General features: G+C 44.2%; 1 protein-coding gene across 2 annotated transcripts in view; it reads right to left on the bottom strand.

Annotated features, from left to right (window-relative positions):
• Nucleotides 1–4,933: 4,933 nt before the first annotated feature.
• PIWIL2 (piwi like RNA-mediated gene silencing 2) overlaps nucleotides 4,934–16,057 on the bottom strand; it is a 1,947,029-nt gene continuing 1,935,905 nt past the window's right edge. For both annotated transcript variants that reach the window (XM_078666379.1, XM_078666380.1), the window contains one exon: nucleotides 4,934–13,485. In XM_078666379.1, coding sequence (XP_078522505.1) covers nucleotides 13,329–13,485 — 157 coding nt within the window. In that variant the 3' untranslated portion in view covers nucleotides 4,934–13,328. The remainder of the gene's footprint in view (nucleotides 13,486–16,057) is intronic.

Here is a 16,057-nt window from a genome sequence, read left to right as displayed (position 1 = left end):
AAGGTCGGACTAGGAGGGTTTGGAGGCTGCTGCAGAGGGTGTTGTGGTGGACTGGCCCGCCTGCTGGCCCCCAGAAACATGGCGGTGGTCCTCACTTCCCCGGCCGCGTTGGTGCAGAACAGCTTGTGCGGGCCTGTGGCTCTGGGCGGGACGCAGCGGGGCACCCCTTCCGTAGCCACAAAAGGCAGACTGCCCAAGGACCTGGCCATAGCCAGAGTTTCCTTAAATTGCTCTACTGCGTTATCTGCCTTGTCGCCGAAAAGACGACTGTCATCAAAGGGCATGTCTATAAGTGTGAATTGGACATCCCCGGAAAAACCAGTTGAAAGCAACCAGGCGTAGAGTTGAAGGGTTATTGAGTGGAAATGCCAAGTGCGTCGGCGGTATCCAGCCCACAGCGGATGGTAAACTTTGCTGCGTCTCTCCCTTCAGTAACCGCTCGAGAGAGCCCGGGCCTCCTCTGGGCACTGAGGGAGCACTTGCGCAACCGTGTCCCACACGGAGTGGGTGTAACGGCCCAATAGACATGCAGTGTTTACCGACCACAGTCTCAAGCTGTAGGGAGAAAACATCTTCCCAAGATGATCCAGCTTCTTGGATTCCCTGTCCGGGGGAGCGGTAGGGAAGGTGCCCTCGGACATGGAGGATTGGACTACCAAGCTCTCAGGGGTAGGGTGCTGGGAGTGGAAAGTGGGGTCGCCCTGGCCGGGCGGTGGCGTCGGGCAATCTTACTGTCCACAGGAGCTCCTGTGTTGGGCCTGGACCAGGTGCCCAAAAGGATATCTGTCAGGGCTTACTTAAACTGCAGCAGGGGCTCCGAAAAGCTAGCTGCCTCTGTCAGGAGGTTTGTCCCAACTGCCACCGTAGGTAAGCTCGAGGTGGAGAGCCTCGGCGGCCCTACGCAACGCCACTGCGTATGACACTAATGACACTCCCTCCTCCGTAGCCACGGTAGGAGGAGACAACATGCCAAGGTCTGGTGAGGTATCCAAACCACTGGCTTCCCCCAGGTCCTCTCTCCAGTCCTGCTCATACACCGGCTGGTCTGTTAAAGGGTCTCCAGACCCCTCCCAGTCCTCCTCACCCTCCTCTAGCTGCCAATCAGGTCTCACAGAACCAGGGTAGAACAGGGGCACAAAAGTACCCGTCGGATCTGGCGTCGGTCCAACTTCGTGTCTACCTCGAGGTGGAGGCCGGGGTTGATGTAGGCGGGGGACTCAGCCAGCGCCAGTGGCGGACGTGGTGCTGGTAGAATCGGCACCGAGAGGAGGCGTAACGAGGTTGACCGGCGCCGATCCAGATCCAGGCCTGGATCTAGGGCAACCCTGCAGGGCCGAGGCCAATGTCGCCGAAGGCCCAGGGCCCCCAGCTGAGTCTGCGGGACCTGAAGGCACGCCAGTGGAGTCGGGCTGCCAAAAGATGGCATGCATCGCTTTGTAGAAACTCCGAAGCTGGGCAGGGGTCACACCGGGTCCCGGAAAGGGAGGGAAACCAGAAGTCGACCCAGCAGGCTCCGCACGCTGAGCCGCAAGAGGGGCACCACCTTCATCCCTCGTTGCGTCAGCCGACGGATAGGGAGAAGTTGAAGAGCGACATGCTTCTTTGACTTCTTTTTGTGCTTCGACTTAACTGAGTGCGAAGACCTGAACGAAGAATGGTTTTGGCTCCGTGACCGGTCCCTCGACCTCCTCTGCGATCTCAAGTGGCGCAGAGACGACTGCCGGGCCTCGACCAGCTTTCGGGAATGCTCCCGCAAAGTCTTCGGGGCCATGGCTTGGCAGTCGGAGCACGACTTGGAGTCGTGGTCGCGCTCCAGGCCATATAGGCACACACGTTACGGATCCGTCACCGAAATGAGTCGGTTCCAGGAACTGCAAACCTTGTGCACCAGGAGTCGATGGACTCAACAACAACGAAGTCGACAAAAAGTTCATTAAAAAATTGACTGGGGGTACCGCTTTCTCCAGATCTGTGCTTGTTGGCGCGGAAAAAGGAAGAACTGACGGCAGCGCGCGAGAGAGGCATCTATGTAGGTACCGCAATGTCATCCCGGCGGCCATGACGAATGCGGAGTTGACCAATGCCACTTTTTGACATTCAGGGGTGCTGCTGACGTAAAACTTTGCGGATCCTGTCTGATGCCTGGGGGAGATTCTAAGGTAAGGAATCTCTAACTAGCTGTTTCATTCAGATATGCCTGCAAATAATTATTGGAACATAGAAGGGCCAACTAGCAAACTCAAATACATTTTTACTTAAAAGCAATGCCTAGTCAAATCTTTCTAGGTATTTGGTTATAATGAAGAACCACATGATAAAGAAAAACTCCCCCTTTAGAGCAGGACAGATCAAACTCAATCTTGGAAAACACCATGCTGATGTCCGAGGCCATTACATAAAGTAGTCAACTGTCTGCTTAAGCACAGCTGCTCTCCTTGATGGAGGGTATAATACTCCTAGTAAAGCATCCAGCAAAGTTTCTATGAACTGAAATCTTAGGCAAAGAACTGCTGAGACTCAGAATAACACAGGTCAAGAACTAGGTCACCAAACTCAATGATTAAGGAGAGGGTTGTAACAATAAGCCCCAGTGTTAGTGATAGTTTGACTTTGAATATATTTATTAAAAGCTCAATCACCACCAAATTCATTCTGGTGTTAGAAACGGTAACTAGAAAATAAAAACATGAAGACAGACAAGGCGACCAGCAAAACAAATAGGTTAATAGTTATTCTGAAGGCTAGGTGAAATGGAATAGTAATGATGTGCAAAGGAAGAACATTCCATATTTAAGGGCTGAGTAAGGAGAGGGCAAAGCCCCCAGATTTATAGTATTTAACATAAGGGATTGAAAACATCATTTGGGAGTTAAAGTTCAAGCTTTTCATTGGATTGTAAATGGTGAAGCAACAACAAAGAGGTGTTTTTCTTTGCCATGAATGAGTCTAACCATAAGAGAGTGAGCTTAAAAGGCATTTTATTTTATTTCGCTGGGAGCAGGTGAATATGCACAGTTGCTTGAGTAACATGGTCAAATTTTCCTAAAAACTAACATCATGGCAAGGTGTCTGTATTCTCCAAAGCTGACACACAGAGTATTTAGGCAAGCTAAGATAAAGGAACTTGAAATAGTTGATCCTGGAAAGAACACAATTAAAGGCAGCCTCAGCATCGAGGTTGTGATGCAAGAAAAGTAGAATTTTCATTAGCAGCCTTAGGTTAAAGAAACAAGTATATATTACTGAATGAACACATTTTATTAAAGGTTACGAAAATAGCACCACAGAATAATAAAGAGAAAAGAAAGAAAGGAAAAAATGAAAAAACTAAAAGGATACAACACAGTGGGCATAAAACAGTACAGCATAACAGAAACAGCAGCCGTATATATATTACACTGTTCAGAACAATGACAGCTGATAAAAGTGCAGTCTTGAAGTCTGGTCCAACTGGAATGAATACAGAGGCAACATCTGTGACCCCCCCCCCCCCCGGGTTGTCCCGATTGACGAACCGCTGGCACTGTGACCACATTGTGAAGTATTTCCCTGAATGCTTTTATAATATGAATACTATGTATGCATTGTGGATTCCTTGACTGCAAATGTGGATAATTTATGCTCTGACTGTGCTGACCACTACCTTTTTTCTTTGTTGTTAATAAACAGAATAAAAAAAAAAAAGTGCAGTCTTGAAGTCATTAGTCTGCACTTCAAAGGATATTTGAGAGTCAAGCATGACCCCTAAGTAATTAAGCTCCAATGCAGAAGGGAGCATTTCCCTTAGTTACAGGGCAGAGGATGTGCATGAGAGGTCTTTGCTGACTTTTAGTTTCAAGAACACTTGTTGGGTCATCAGGCTGAGCCAGAATAGTCTGGCACACTGGACATGACAACATATTATTTACTTCCAGTTGAAAAATGAAGATAAAAAAACCCTTGAGAGCAGACTTTTGCATATACCTGAAGCTAAGAACAAATGCATGTGTTGTGTTTCGATGTGCAATGGTCTAATCTTGGTCGACAGCTACATTTAAAGAGTAGCATGATCGCCTTGTTGAACAATGTTTGGACTTGAAGGGTATAAGTGAAACTTTTGAACATGTACCTCTACAGTATTCTAGATCAAAGCCAGACAAATGCCTTTGTCCTAACGAAAAAGTTACTTATCTTTGGTAACAGTATTTCTGGTGGCAACATAATCTTCCTACAGATTCTTCAGCTTATGAATAGTCCTTCCAGGTTTCATACTGGTCTGGAAAACCTTTTCCCCAGCAATGTTGCACCGGTGCCACTGGGTGGCTCCGGATAAAACTCTGCCTCCAGAATTGACATCAATGGAGTATATTTGGCATTTACTAGCACACATGTGTCAGTTCCTGATAATTCTTCTACTCTTCATTGAGGTGTTTGGACAGAAACCGAGAGAGCAATGGCAGCCACAACTATGGCACATATGTTTGCATCAAACACACAAAAGGTGATAGGAGGATGTTTGCAATACATCTAACCACTGGCAATCGCTATGGGTAGCATTCCAACCAATTGTTCTTTTGTCCTCAATTTCATCTCACCAGCCTTCTGCAAATCAGTCTTGGTCCTTCTACAATGGGAACCGTCCAGCCCAAACAGCCAAGCCAGGCTCTCTCTGAACCCAAAGACTAGGAACCCAAGACTGGTTCACTCTGACTGAGGCTCTTCAGTTGGGTGTAGCTTGGCTCCAGTGGCACAGTGAGCAAGGGACCCATGTCTGGGCATACTCTTGGCCATTGAGGTTGTTACATCAAACACACAAAAGGTGATAGCATTTTCCCATCACCTTTTCTGTGTTTGATGTACAGCCTTAAGTGGCCAAATCTATGCCCAGATGTGGGACCCTTGTACTGTGCACCTAGAACCAAGCTACACTCGACTGAAAAGCCCCAATCAGGGCGAAACCGATCTTGGGTTGCTTGTGTTCTGGTTCAGAGAGGACCTGGCTTGGCAGTTCGGCTGGACTGTTTCTTCGGGAGCAGGGTCAAGACTGATTTGCAGATAGCTGGATCTAATCTGAGATGGCATGGTGGGAAAAAGAATGATAGGTTGGAATGCTACCCGTACCGATTGCCAGTTAGACTTTTTGCAAGCAACCTCCCATCACCTTTTGTGTGCTTGACATATGTTTGCATACCTTGGGATCTAAATGCCCACAGCACTAGTACCTTTGGGGTGAAGAAAGGATGGTGAGGAATCCTCAGGAATATTATACATTAACCTATCATTAGTGAGGGAATCATTTTCCTCTGATGTACACATCTTATTGCAGAGTACTCACCTTATGAAAGAGTTCCAAAGCAGCACCTCCTAAGACGTTGGACACAACAGTAACAATTAACCAAGAAAATCAAGCAACACATCTTGGGCAAAGTATCCATCACTGCGTACTTGAGATGTCAGTTAGGTGTGCTTTGCAAGGATGACCAGGTAGCTTGCCAGCAGCTGTCGGCTACTGCAACGCCTCTAGATCGAGTCATTGAATCCGCAAAGTCCCTGATGGAATGGGCATGAACGCTCTGTAGAGGATATTTCTTTGTTGATGCAAAAGGATGACCCAACCCTAAATTGTGTATTTGGTCACCACTTTACCATTTTTAGATACAGCGTACCCCCAGAGAGCTGCTTATGATGGTTACCTAATGTAGTAAGACACTGCAAGTGGGGGAAGCGTATGCAGGTGTTCTTCTTTCTTGTTTGGAGGAGTAAGGAAAGATGGAAGGTTAACAGACTTGCCTAATTGAAATGCATAAATACTTAGGGTAAAAAAAGATGGAGAGGTGTGAAGGACCAACTTATCGGCAGAAAACTGTGCTGGGCAGACAAGCCAAACAGGCCTGAAGTCAACCTAACTGGTGGTTCTTTAGGGACAAAATGATAGCATCCTCTCTCACAGTGAGTGAGTCTGCATAATGGGCCACTGGAGCCAAGGCTCTCCATTGCCCCTCCTACATGCACAGGTGAACTGCTTTCCAACATAGAGTCCACAACCCCACACAACCTTGTTTGTTGAATAGATGGATGAGAGTTCTTTTGTCCAACAGAACCTAGATGATGCTGGAAGGGAGAAAGGTCTTAAGGAGAAGATGAACTGTTGGTAGTTTGAGCAAATGTATGTGCAGGAACTGCTCTGATACGGATAAAGGACCCATGTCATCATGTAGCACAGATGATCATTTCAGCCCAGCGAGGAAGTATTTGTGACCTTGGCAGCTTGAGCCCATGTGGAACTGAATGGGTCAACCTTCAAAAGGTGAAGGGGTCCTTTCACCAGTTTGGATTGTGATGCACAGGCTTCTTTGGAATTGCAGTAATTGCCTCTTCAAACACTATTGAAGGGATCTCATCTGCCAACTGGCATAAGGAACCAACAGGATGTACAAGACTATGAGGCCCAGTGGGTGCGAGACCTATAGGACCTGGAACTGAGCTTGAGTCAGACGCATCAGAATCATCGCCTGAATATCCAGGATTCATCGAGGTGGTGCAAAGTCCTTTATAATAGTTGTGTCAGGCACTTCCCTGAAAAAGGTCAGCCTCTGTGGAGAAGTGAGGTGAGCCTCTGTGGAGAAGTGAGGTGACACTTCTAGACATTGATGGTAAAGCCCAGGTCAAGCAGGAAAGCCACGGTTCATTGACAATGGTCCTAGACTAATAGGGGTCACCACCTATGTCAACCATTACTCCAAGTACAGAAATACACAAACTACCAACCCATGCAGCAAAGCTGCCATGTCCACCAGAAGCTTCATAAAGACGCATGGGACTGTAGGGTAGAAAACTGGTAGTGTTGGGATCCCGCGTGAACCTGAAGTAGCGCCTATGAGGAATAAAAATTGAAGAGGAGACGTTGTGGAGGTCACAAACCATCCAATAGGATGTGGCTCTGGGACAGAATCTTTAATTCATCCTGACAGATGATCAGGTTCAGAAGGTGATAATCCAGAACTCGATTAAGGATCTATACTTTTTAGGGACCAAGAAGTAAAGGAAGTACAATTTTGTGACCCTCTCTTCCAGTGACACCACATCTATGGCTCCATTATCTAACAAGGCAAGAACTTCCAACTCTGGGATTGAGTTGACTAGCACACTCTGAAGGGGGTGGGTCTGAAGGGAAGGTTAGGTCAGAGATGAGATGCGCCTGACAGATCAGACTGATGACCAAATGGTCTGTTGTGATTACCTTTAAAAGAGTGGCAAATTGGGAGATCCTTCCGACCACCAGAAGGAGATGATGGTGGGCAGGGGTTCTTTGAAACAGCATAACCAGCATAGGATGGTGGGGACTGGATCGGTTGTTTCTAGCGACAACCGCCGAGATCCACCATGCCACAGAAAGAGTAAAATATATTTGCTGTGGCTCTTAAACAGTAAACTGTCCTTTTGACTAATTTCTAAAAAGAAGACAATCAGCCCGACAATACTTTTCCTCGAAAATATGTTTCACTGGAAAAGGCAATTGTTTATATTACGAGACAGCATGATAAAAAGGAAAGAAGGAGAAAAGGGTGTGCATATCCATGATCGGGTAGGTGTGAAGGGGGATGGGAAACTAGAAAGGAGTTTTTTTAAAGAAAGAATAAAGTATAAAGTGGAAAAGGGAGTAAGGTGTTTGAAAAACAGGAGTAAAGCAAGTAAATAAGGGGGTTGTAAAATAAAAAATGCGATTAAACCGGAGAGGGAAGTAAGGGCTTTAAAAAGTGGGAGTTACAGGTTGATAAAACTAAAGTGGAAGGGGAAGTGAAGGATTTGAAAAATGGAGTAAAGTGTGAGTAAGGGTTAAGCAAAAAAAAAAAATGGGGAAACAAGTTAGAAGTTTGAAAAAGTAATAAAGGGGAATTATGAGGTTTCCAAAAGAATGGAAGAACAACATCGGGGAGCAAGAGTTTTGTAAAATTGAAACACAGCGGGAGTAAGAGGTTTGTTAAAAACAGTGTAAAGTAGTAGGGGGTAATAAGGTATTTGTGTAAAAAGAAAACAACTGGGAAAAATGCAGGAGGGGGAGGAAGGAGTTTGGAGAAAAAAAAGAAGTAGAGGGAGTAAAGGGATTAAAGAAAGGAAAAAAGGAGATGGAAAGTAATGTGTTTGTAAAGGGTGTGACAAGGGAGTGGAAGGCATTTGTAAAGAAAAAAGGAAGGAAAGCTGAAGGGAAATAAGAGTTTTGTGAACAAATATAACGAGAGTAGGGTGTTCTTAAAAAAAAGTGTAAATCGGTAAAGGGTATGTAAAAAATGTAGTAAATTGGGAGGAGTAAGGGATTTGTGTACAAAAAAAACTGGATTAAGTTTAGTAATGTAGGAGGAGAGTGTCACAAGAGACATGGAAAGCAGGGAAGAGGGTCTTGAAAAACAAAATGAAAAAATGGGAGGGCAGTAAGTGGCGAGAGCTCCCCTTTAAAGCTACAAAACGGAAATTAAACATGAAGAAACTTACGTTTCTTCAAGATTGGCTTATAGGAGGTTGGTTTTGTCAACCTAATAAAAGCCATTCTGAAAGAAAAAATTGTCATCAATGGTTTGGCTAGATAAATTTGTCAGAACTTTTCAGGTTTGATTTTCATCGAGATCAAATACAAACATTTAAACGGTTGCCTTTGGCGAGACAGAAGAGGTCTAGAATAACCTAAGAACTTCAATAGTGTTTGTTTAATCTCTGTCTATAGGAGCAGAATCCTAGGTCGTGAGCCCTAGCCCTTCTGTTCTTGAAGTATTCAAGTCTTCCCGGTGGGTAGCCACTCACGGTCAAAAGCCATGTCATTGAAAGCAGCATGCATATCTGAAAATTCAGTGGAATACATTCAAGCTTGTTGACACAGCATGACAGCTGAACCTATAGACCGGGCAATGATGTCTACAGAACCAAGACAACTATTTTGGATCTTCTTTAATGTTTCAGCAATCATGGACCAGAACTTCTTTTCATTGAATTTTGCAAGTACCCATAAGGCATTGATAAATCGGCCTCAAAAGAAGGAGGCATTAGCTGTATGGATGGCCCAACTGCTCGAGGAAAAAACGTAGTGTCCCAAGGCGCCAGGTTTCTTGGATTCCCTTTCTGGGAATCTGAAGAAAAAGACACTGGGCTTTTGCCTCAGTGAGGACATTTGGCCAACTAGAATCACTGGTGATGGATGGGAGGAAAACAAAATGTGTGTCACTTGCGGCTAGTCAGTGACAGCTGGCAATCTGCTTTTCGTCTGCCTGACTTGAAAGGGTTTCTCCCATGTAGCCATAATAGGGTCCAGGAGAGCCTCATTAAAGGGAAGCAAAGGCTGTACCATTGCAGGCTGCATATTCCTGCAGAATGTTAGATTTTATTTCACCAGAAGGTAAAGTCAACTCAAAGTACCCCAACACCTTCCAAATGACAATTTTATGGGATGAAACCTCTTCCAAAGCGGAGGTAGAGGGGTAGCGATGTTACCTTGTGGTGTAGAATCTGGGCCACTGGCATTTTGTAAGCTGAGGTTGAGGGCAGCATCAGTATTGTAAGTAGGCACGAGGCGGTCAGCCTCTCAAGCCAAATTCTTTATTCTTCATAGGTAAGGTATTTGAATTAAACTGAAAATCTCCTCCAAGTGGACAAACCATTGGGCCCTGGGGCGGTACTCACCATAGGGTTCATTGTTAAATAAGCCTTGGCTTTCTCCACAAGGAAGATACTTTCTCCTATCAACTCCTTGGCTGACACCAGCTCCAGGAGCTGAGTTGCTCTCAGCTCCAGTTTCTGCAGCTTCATAGTCTCCAAGCCTACAGGAATGGACTTTCTATAAGCGAATAGCCAAGATGGTTGTGGGAAATGTCCTGAAAAGATTCAGCGCAGCTAGGTGTTTCTTTTAAGGCACATGGAAGGCCTCAACATGTCGAAGTTGATCGAAGGACCAAGAAACTCTGACCTCATCTTTTTATTTGGCAGGGGGATGGGTGGGGGTCAGTGTGGGTATTGACTGCCATCGAAGAAGGGTCCAAAGTTGGGGAAATGATATTTAACATCTGAACAGTCCTATGACGTGGACCACTTCCTTGAGGAAGAAGTCAACTTCTTCTTGTGATGCATTCTGTGTTCTTCTGACTACATTTTAGAAGATTTTATCTGGAAAGTGACTTACTGTTAGTGTCCTTTGAAATCTCCCTGCAGGCCTTAGCCAAAGTAACTTGGCCCCCACATCCTGATGGCCTTCGAGTGAAAGAAGACGCAAGAGTTGCAGGCTACGGCATAAAATCCCAACCCCAAACACTTGGGTGATAAAGGGGCATTATATTGGTGCATCACCTGCAAGGCTTAAGTCCTCAGGCCCATTGTGATGACTTCTGACCTAGCCACCATCAAAAACTGAGAAATTGGTGAGACACCGGGAAAGGACGGCGGGTCATGTTGATGAAGGAACTGAAGCTAGTGTGTTAAGGGGTGCCCAATATACTCTAGGGAAGCCATGGCTGGAGCTGCAAGGCGTCACTTGTGACACCGAAGAGTCATTGCAAGGTATGTTTTCTGAATCAGTCCGAAGTTTGGGTTGAGTATTCATAAGGTGAGGAATTTGTGGGAATATGGATCCATACAAACCTCCAATCACATTCCCACTGGCAGACTGCGTACAATGGGATAGTGAGGGCTATCTTGTTTGGTAATGTATAACACATGGGCAGAGTTTTCAGTGTTGATCACTAGTCTTTCCTGCAACTCTAGAGATGAGAAATACTTTACCACCAAGTGTGTCATTTGTAATTAGAACATTGGAATGTTGAGAGCTCCACTGAAGACAATGGAGTAGTTCTAGGCTTATATTGGCAGGTATAAGGCCGAAGCTCCAACTTTCAATGTTTGTCGTCACGATTCTCTCTTTTAATTTAGAATATTCTATCCTTAGTAGGTGGAATGTTCTAAGAGCCTTACAGCCCTTCTCTCTCTGGCTATACCAGTTGTTAAATGCCCTCTCCCTCGTTATATGCCCTCGTCTGTGTCTCGGCCCTATAACTCAGGTTAAGGACCTTTAACAACCGGTATAGCCCTCAGCAGTGGGCTATAAGGCTATCATGTAGAATGCTGACAGGAAGAACGAGGTCCAGCATTGTTTTCTTCAAGTTAAGTAACCAATGAGCACTTGCTAAATTAGAGTCTTAAGCACTTGGAATAAAATGTGAGGCTCGACCTGTTCACGGAAGACAATCAGGAAAGTGCCAGTGAACCCAGGTAGCTTTGGTAGAGGAGTGATCCTGAACTGACTACATCTTTCCCAACTGCTGTTTCTAGCAATGGCCCTGTTAGAAAAGATCTGAGAGAGGATTTTAAAAAGAAGCTTCTGCCACAGTTCACAAATAGAAAAACAGGTATGGCACCTAATGTATCCAAAGAAGGTATGCATGAGGGGCATGACATCTGACACATTTTAATGTTTCAGTTGAAAGCCTCCACCAGGACCCTTTCATTCAAATCCACTGAGTTCTAAGGAGCACAAGCCAGTCCCACGCCGAGAAAAATAACTGTACAGAAGTTGTGTAAGTCTTAGGAAATGCTGATTTCAAGGCTGCAGGCCACTGGCATGCAGTACATTCCACAGTAAATTGCTTGCTTCTCTCAACACTTACTCGGAAATTGCCAGATTTTGAGTCAACCGGTTTCGTGCATTTCACTTCATTCACAGGCTTATTTACTATAAAGTTGGAGAACTTGTTGGTACATGAACTGTATTAAGAGATGCATAAGCTTCAAACCAGGAGCTGCTGCCCAGAAAAAGGGCACGGCACAATTTAGGTGTAAAACCCAAGGACCAGACTACCCTTACATCAACATCTGGCATAAGACCGATGGGGGGACAAATATCTCTTTTGCCAAGGAAAATATTAGGAATCAGAAAAAGGCAGGCACATGAGAAAATGCAACTGCTGTGCAACATAACATGGACATGGCTTGGACCATGTATATTCTCCTAATTAGGGTTTCCAATCCTGTGCAAAAGTGGTATGATTTGAGAAACTATACTACTACACGTAATCTAGACATGCCAGGCTTCAGCTTAATACCTAGAAGAAGAGCAGCTGATAATGATGAGAAGTGCATGGGGAGGTTTTTCCAAGTACTGTGTACACCTGAGGAGCGGAAAGTACTTTTTTCTAGATACAAGACGAAAGGGGAAGCTCAGAAGCAACCAAAGGAAATGTCTGTTTTCAGAAAGGGTAAAGCATAGAAGTTTCTATCAATAAGTGTGCCAACAACAGAAGGGATAACTGAATTGGATTAGGCATGTGGCACACAGCAGAGCAACAGTAGTGAGAAAGCAAAATGTACTTTACAGGGCAAGCACAATCCGAAGTAGAAAAATAGGTAGCAAAACTACCATAACTGCTAGGCTTAGCATTGTCTTTTACTATGAAAATGTGTTTAGTCAAATCATGCAACACAAATACTACATGTGTACCAGATTAAGAGTAAAATGAAGGCAATGGATTGTGTGTGCTGGCCTTCTCGTGGTAAGGATCTACAGGTAAATGTTTTCGGCACTTGAAATAAGTCATAGTCAACAAGTCCAGTACAGGTGCAATTTGATTTTTTTTTAGGGTCAACGGTTTCTATTTGTCAAGGCTAGACTATGGGCAGCTACAAATTCACAACAGATCATAAACTTTCTGGGTCTCCCATTCCCGCCAGAGGGAATAGAGATTAGTAACTGATGACAGCAACAACAGAAGTCGTCATTACACATCCCTTTGGGTGGGGAATTAAGGAGGCAGATACTGGGAAATCAACTAAAGACATGCTGAAGCAACTGACAGACATGTTTTGGTAATAACCCAGGACAAATCAGGGCCCAAAGCATAATGTCCCTTAATAGAATGTGCCAGAACTCCAGGTTTTAATACGTTCCCTTCAAAATACAAAAACAAAAAAATCAGAAGAAAAATGTGAAACGTCTATTTGTGAAGCTGCAACTGCGAAGGTTTATATTAAACTAAGAACATGAAAATAAATTGTTACACAAGCTCAGGGAGCCCATGGTATCTCTCAATCTATGAGCACTGATACATGTACCTAAAAGAAACTGCAGGATTTGAGATCCTTAAAATGTACCGTAAAAGGACTAAAATAATAGTTACATGATTTCTCTATACTGGTAAAGTCTGAGGCGCCTTCTTGCGATTGTGCCCACGATAAGAGTATAAGCGTGAAGGTAACACAAAAATAACTTAATTGAGGAATGTTGTGGATTCCCAAGGCTCGAGACCGTCATGAGGACCCAGGCAGTCTGCTCTGGCTTGGGTTTCCTGCTTAGAAGAACCTTGATGTGCCGGAATGGTTCACAAGAAGAAAAGCTTCTCACAAAGCTGCATGGCTGGCTCATGATGCAACACCTGCCCCGCAAGGAAGGCCAGTTTGTGAGCATATTTACATGGTCCTGGAACTCGAATCGTGCCTGGCCAGTTCCAGTACATGTGACAAAGCTTGAATGTCAACCTAGAAGCAAAAAAGACAGAACATTAGTGCAGGTGGCCTCAAAGTTATGCCGTACTTGAAACGCATGGAAACGTTTGCACATTGGTATCACAGACACATTTCCACAAGCACTACTTAGGGCGAAGAAGGAAAAATTACTTACTTGTAATCCTACCTCACCACCATCAGAAGCTTCAATGAAGTCATACACATGGAATAGTCCTGCCGTGTGATCCCAGAACACCATTAGTACCTCCCATAAACAGATATCCATACAAACAAGCATTGAAATGCAATTGGTCTCACATTTGTGAAAGTTAGAGCTATTAGTGTTGTAAATGACAATGTTCTTTATTTTTATTTGCAGTAGAGTGATCATTTAGGACAACACTGGAAGGGTAAGTGATAGGAGAAGCTGATCGGAAACAAAAAACACACGCCCTTCATGGCAACTGGTTGTTTATGTAAGTGCTCCGATACCTACTTAGCCATTTACCAATGTACATTAAAACTGCCTGCGACCTCGATGGGGTGGTGGTGGGGGCGCAGGAAGCAGTGTTGTGGGAGGGGTGAGGGATGCACAGGGAGAGTAAGTGACGGGTGAACCTGAAGCTGATGGGAAACAAAAACAAATGTAAATCAACGTCAGACAATTTTATGCTTTATCACACATTGACCGTGTATTCCACATGGTTAATAAGGGAAGCTTTAGATCGTAACTTATTGAATACAGCATGCAGCCATATAAACCATACTTAGCCCTTTACAACTGCAAAAAACAATTCAAGTTGCCCAGCATATTACCATTCCTTTTGTGTGGCGTGTGATGCTTTGTGTGCATGAGTGCTTTCTGAGAAAGTATCAAGGTATGCTGTCCTCTTGCTACTTTACACAGCCAAGCTCTCACTGAAAGCCCTTCCTCAGGAGATATATAACTCTGTAGGGTAATACAAAGGAGAACTGGGAACGGAGCTTCAAGTTGGTCCTCAATAATAAACGGTTAATTCTGTGTCCTTAACATTACCAGGATTGTGCATTAGATGTTCACGAAGATTATTAGAAAGTGTCTGAATGCACATGCACCGGATGTTAAATGAGCAAAAAGAGTATGTAGGTGAATGTTAATTGAACAGGCAGAATGTCATACCAGTGCATACAGAGATTGATAAAAATTATGACTGAGTACACTTAATGAAAAAACATGTCCAGTGAACACTACTTAATTGAAGTGTGCTAAAACAACCACATTAACAGTCAAGGTGTGTAAGTAGCTCTTTTTATTTAAGGAAAATATCCTATTCAGCTGACCACTATGACGAAAGGTAAAATAATGAAGTGTTGTCTATTCATGCACGGTAATGTTGTGCGGGTACGCCTTCAATAACTGTGGAGTCCAGGTTTAAAAGTCCAAACGGCGCTTCATAAATCTGTGATTGCTACCATTGACATAATATTATATCAAGAGTGCTGAGCGTTGTCATACATTACTGTGCCCGAGTTTAGGCAGAAACAAGATGTTAAATAAAAGTTAGCCTCACCGTGCGTATGCATATAATGAAGGCGTAGAGCATAGATGTTCGTTCAAGTTGACTGCCATGGTAGACAAATGAATTTACCGATGTAAGTATTGTGTGTATGTAGGCTGCGGGTAAGGAACACTAACAAAGGACTCAATGTCAAAGAACAATCAGTCACTGCCTTTGTTAAAAAGGTGTAAAATGATACAACAGAGCGCTGTATTATAGCTCCTTCTAGTGCATTATATTTAACATTTGGGTAATATACACCTTTGAGTAATAAATCAAAATGGCCAAGTGAATAAGCGTGTATGAACCTGCCAAAATGATGAACAGACCACATACTGGAGAAGGTGATGGGAGTTACGAGAATATAAGTGGTCAGCATCCTGCTAATTGGAGGTAGCAGCCTCCATTTAGCAGGAAAACCTGACGTAATTGAATAAAAAAGCAAGAAGTTAGACCACGGCACTCGCAAAAAACAGGACCCGTAAGTGCTCGGTATCAATGGAAAATAAGTATGTAGCCAAGCAGCACATTATCATGAGTAAAGGATCGCATGAACGAGCATGCATGAGCTTGTACATAAACAAAAGTCCACATTTAAAAAAATAATGCACATGCCGCCGGAATCATGAGGGAGCCGTGCCGATACACGAACTAAGAAACAAACAAAAGAGTGCGCACAAAGGAACCTAAACTAAAAAAGAAGTACGCTCACATGTAACAGGGGCAGTCTACTGGGAGGGTCTGAAACACCAAAAGGCGGGTCTAATTAATCATACTGACCAAACAAAAGCAGGCATTTAATAAAGGGCACGAACAGGAGCCAATGAAAAAGATAGGAGGTGCTTGTAGCCCCTTTTCTAGATACAGCATGCCTCATACAGCAGCACATGTGCTGAATAGGCTCGACCTAAAAACACAGGTAGCAGAGCCAGAGCAGCCTCACAGGGCTGAAAACTGACACTGCTCCTTTAAAAGAGCCAGTAAAACTAGCATTCAAACATGCTTTCAAATGGCAAATACACCTCAGCTCGCTTTGACACAACTTCATGATGTCCACTTGAAATATA

This window comes from Lissotriton helveticus, chromosome 11 (genome assembly GCF_964261635.1).
Source record: "Lissotriton helveticus chromosome 11, aLisHel1.1, whole genome shotgun sequence".
NCBI classification, from domain to species: Eukaryota; Metazoa; Chordata; class Amphibia; order Caudata; family Salamandridae; genus Lissotriton; species Lissotriton helveticus.
This window is presented reverse-complemented; position numbering and strand designations above follow the sequence as displayed.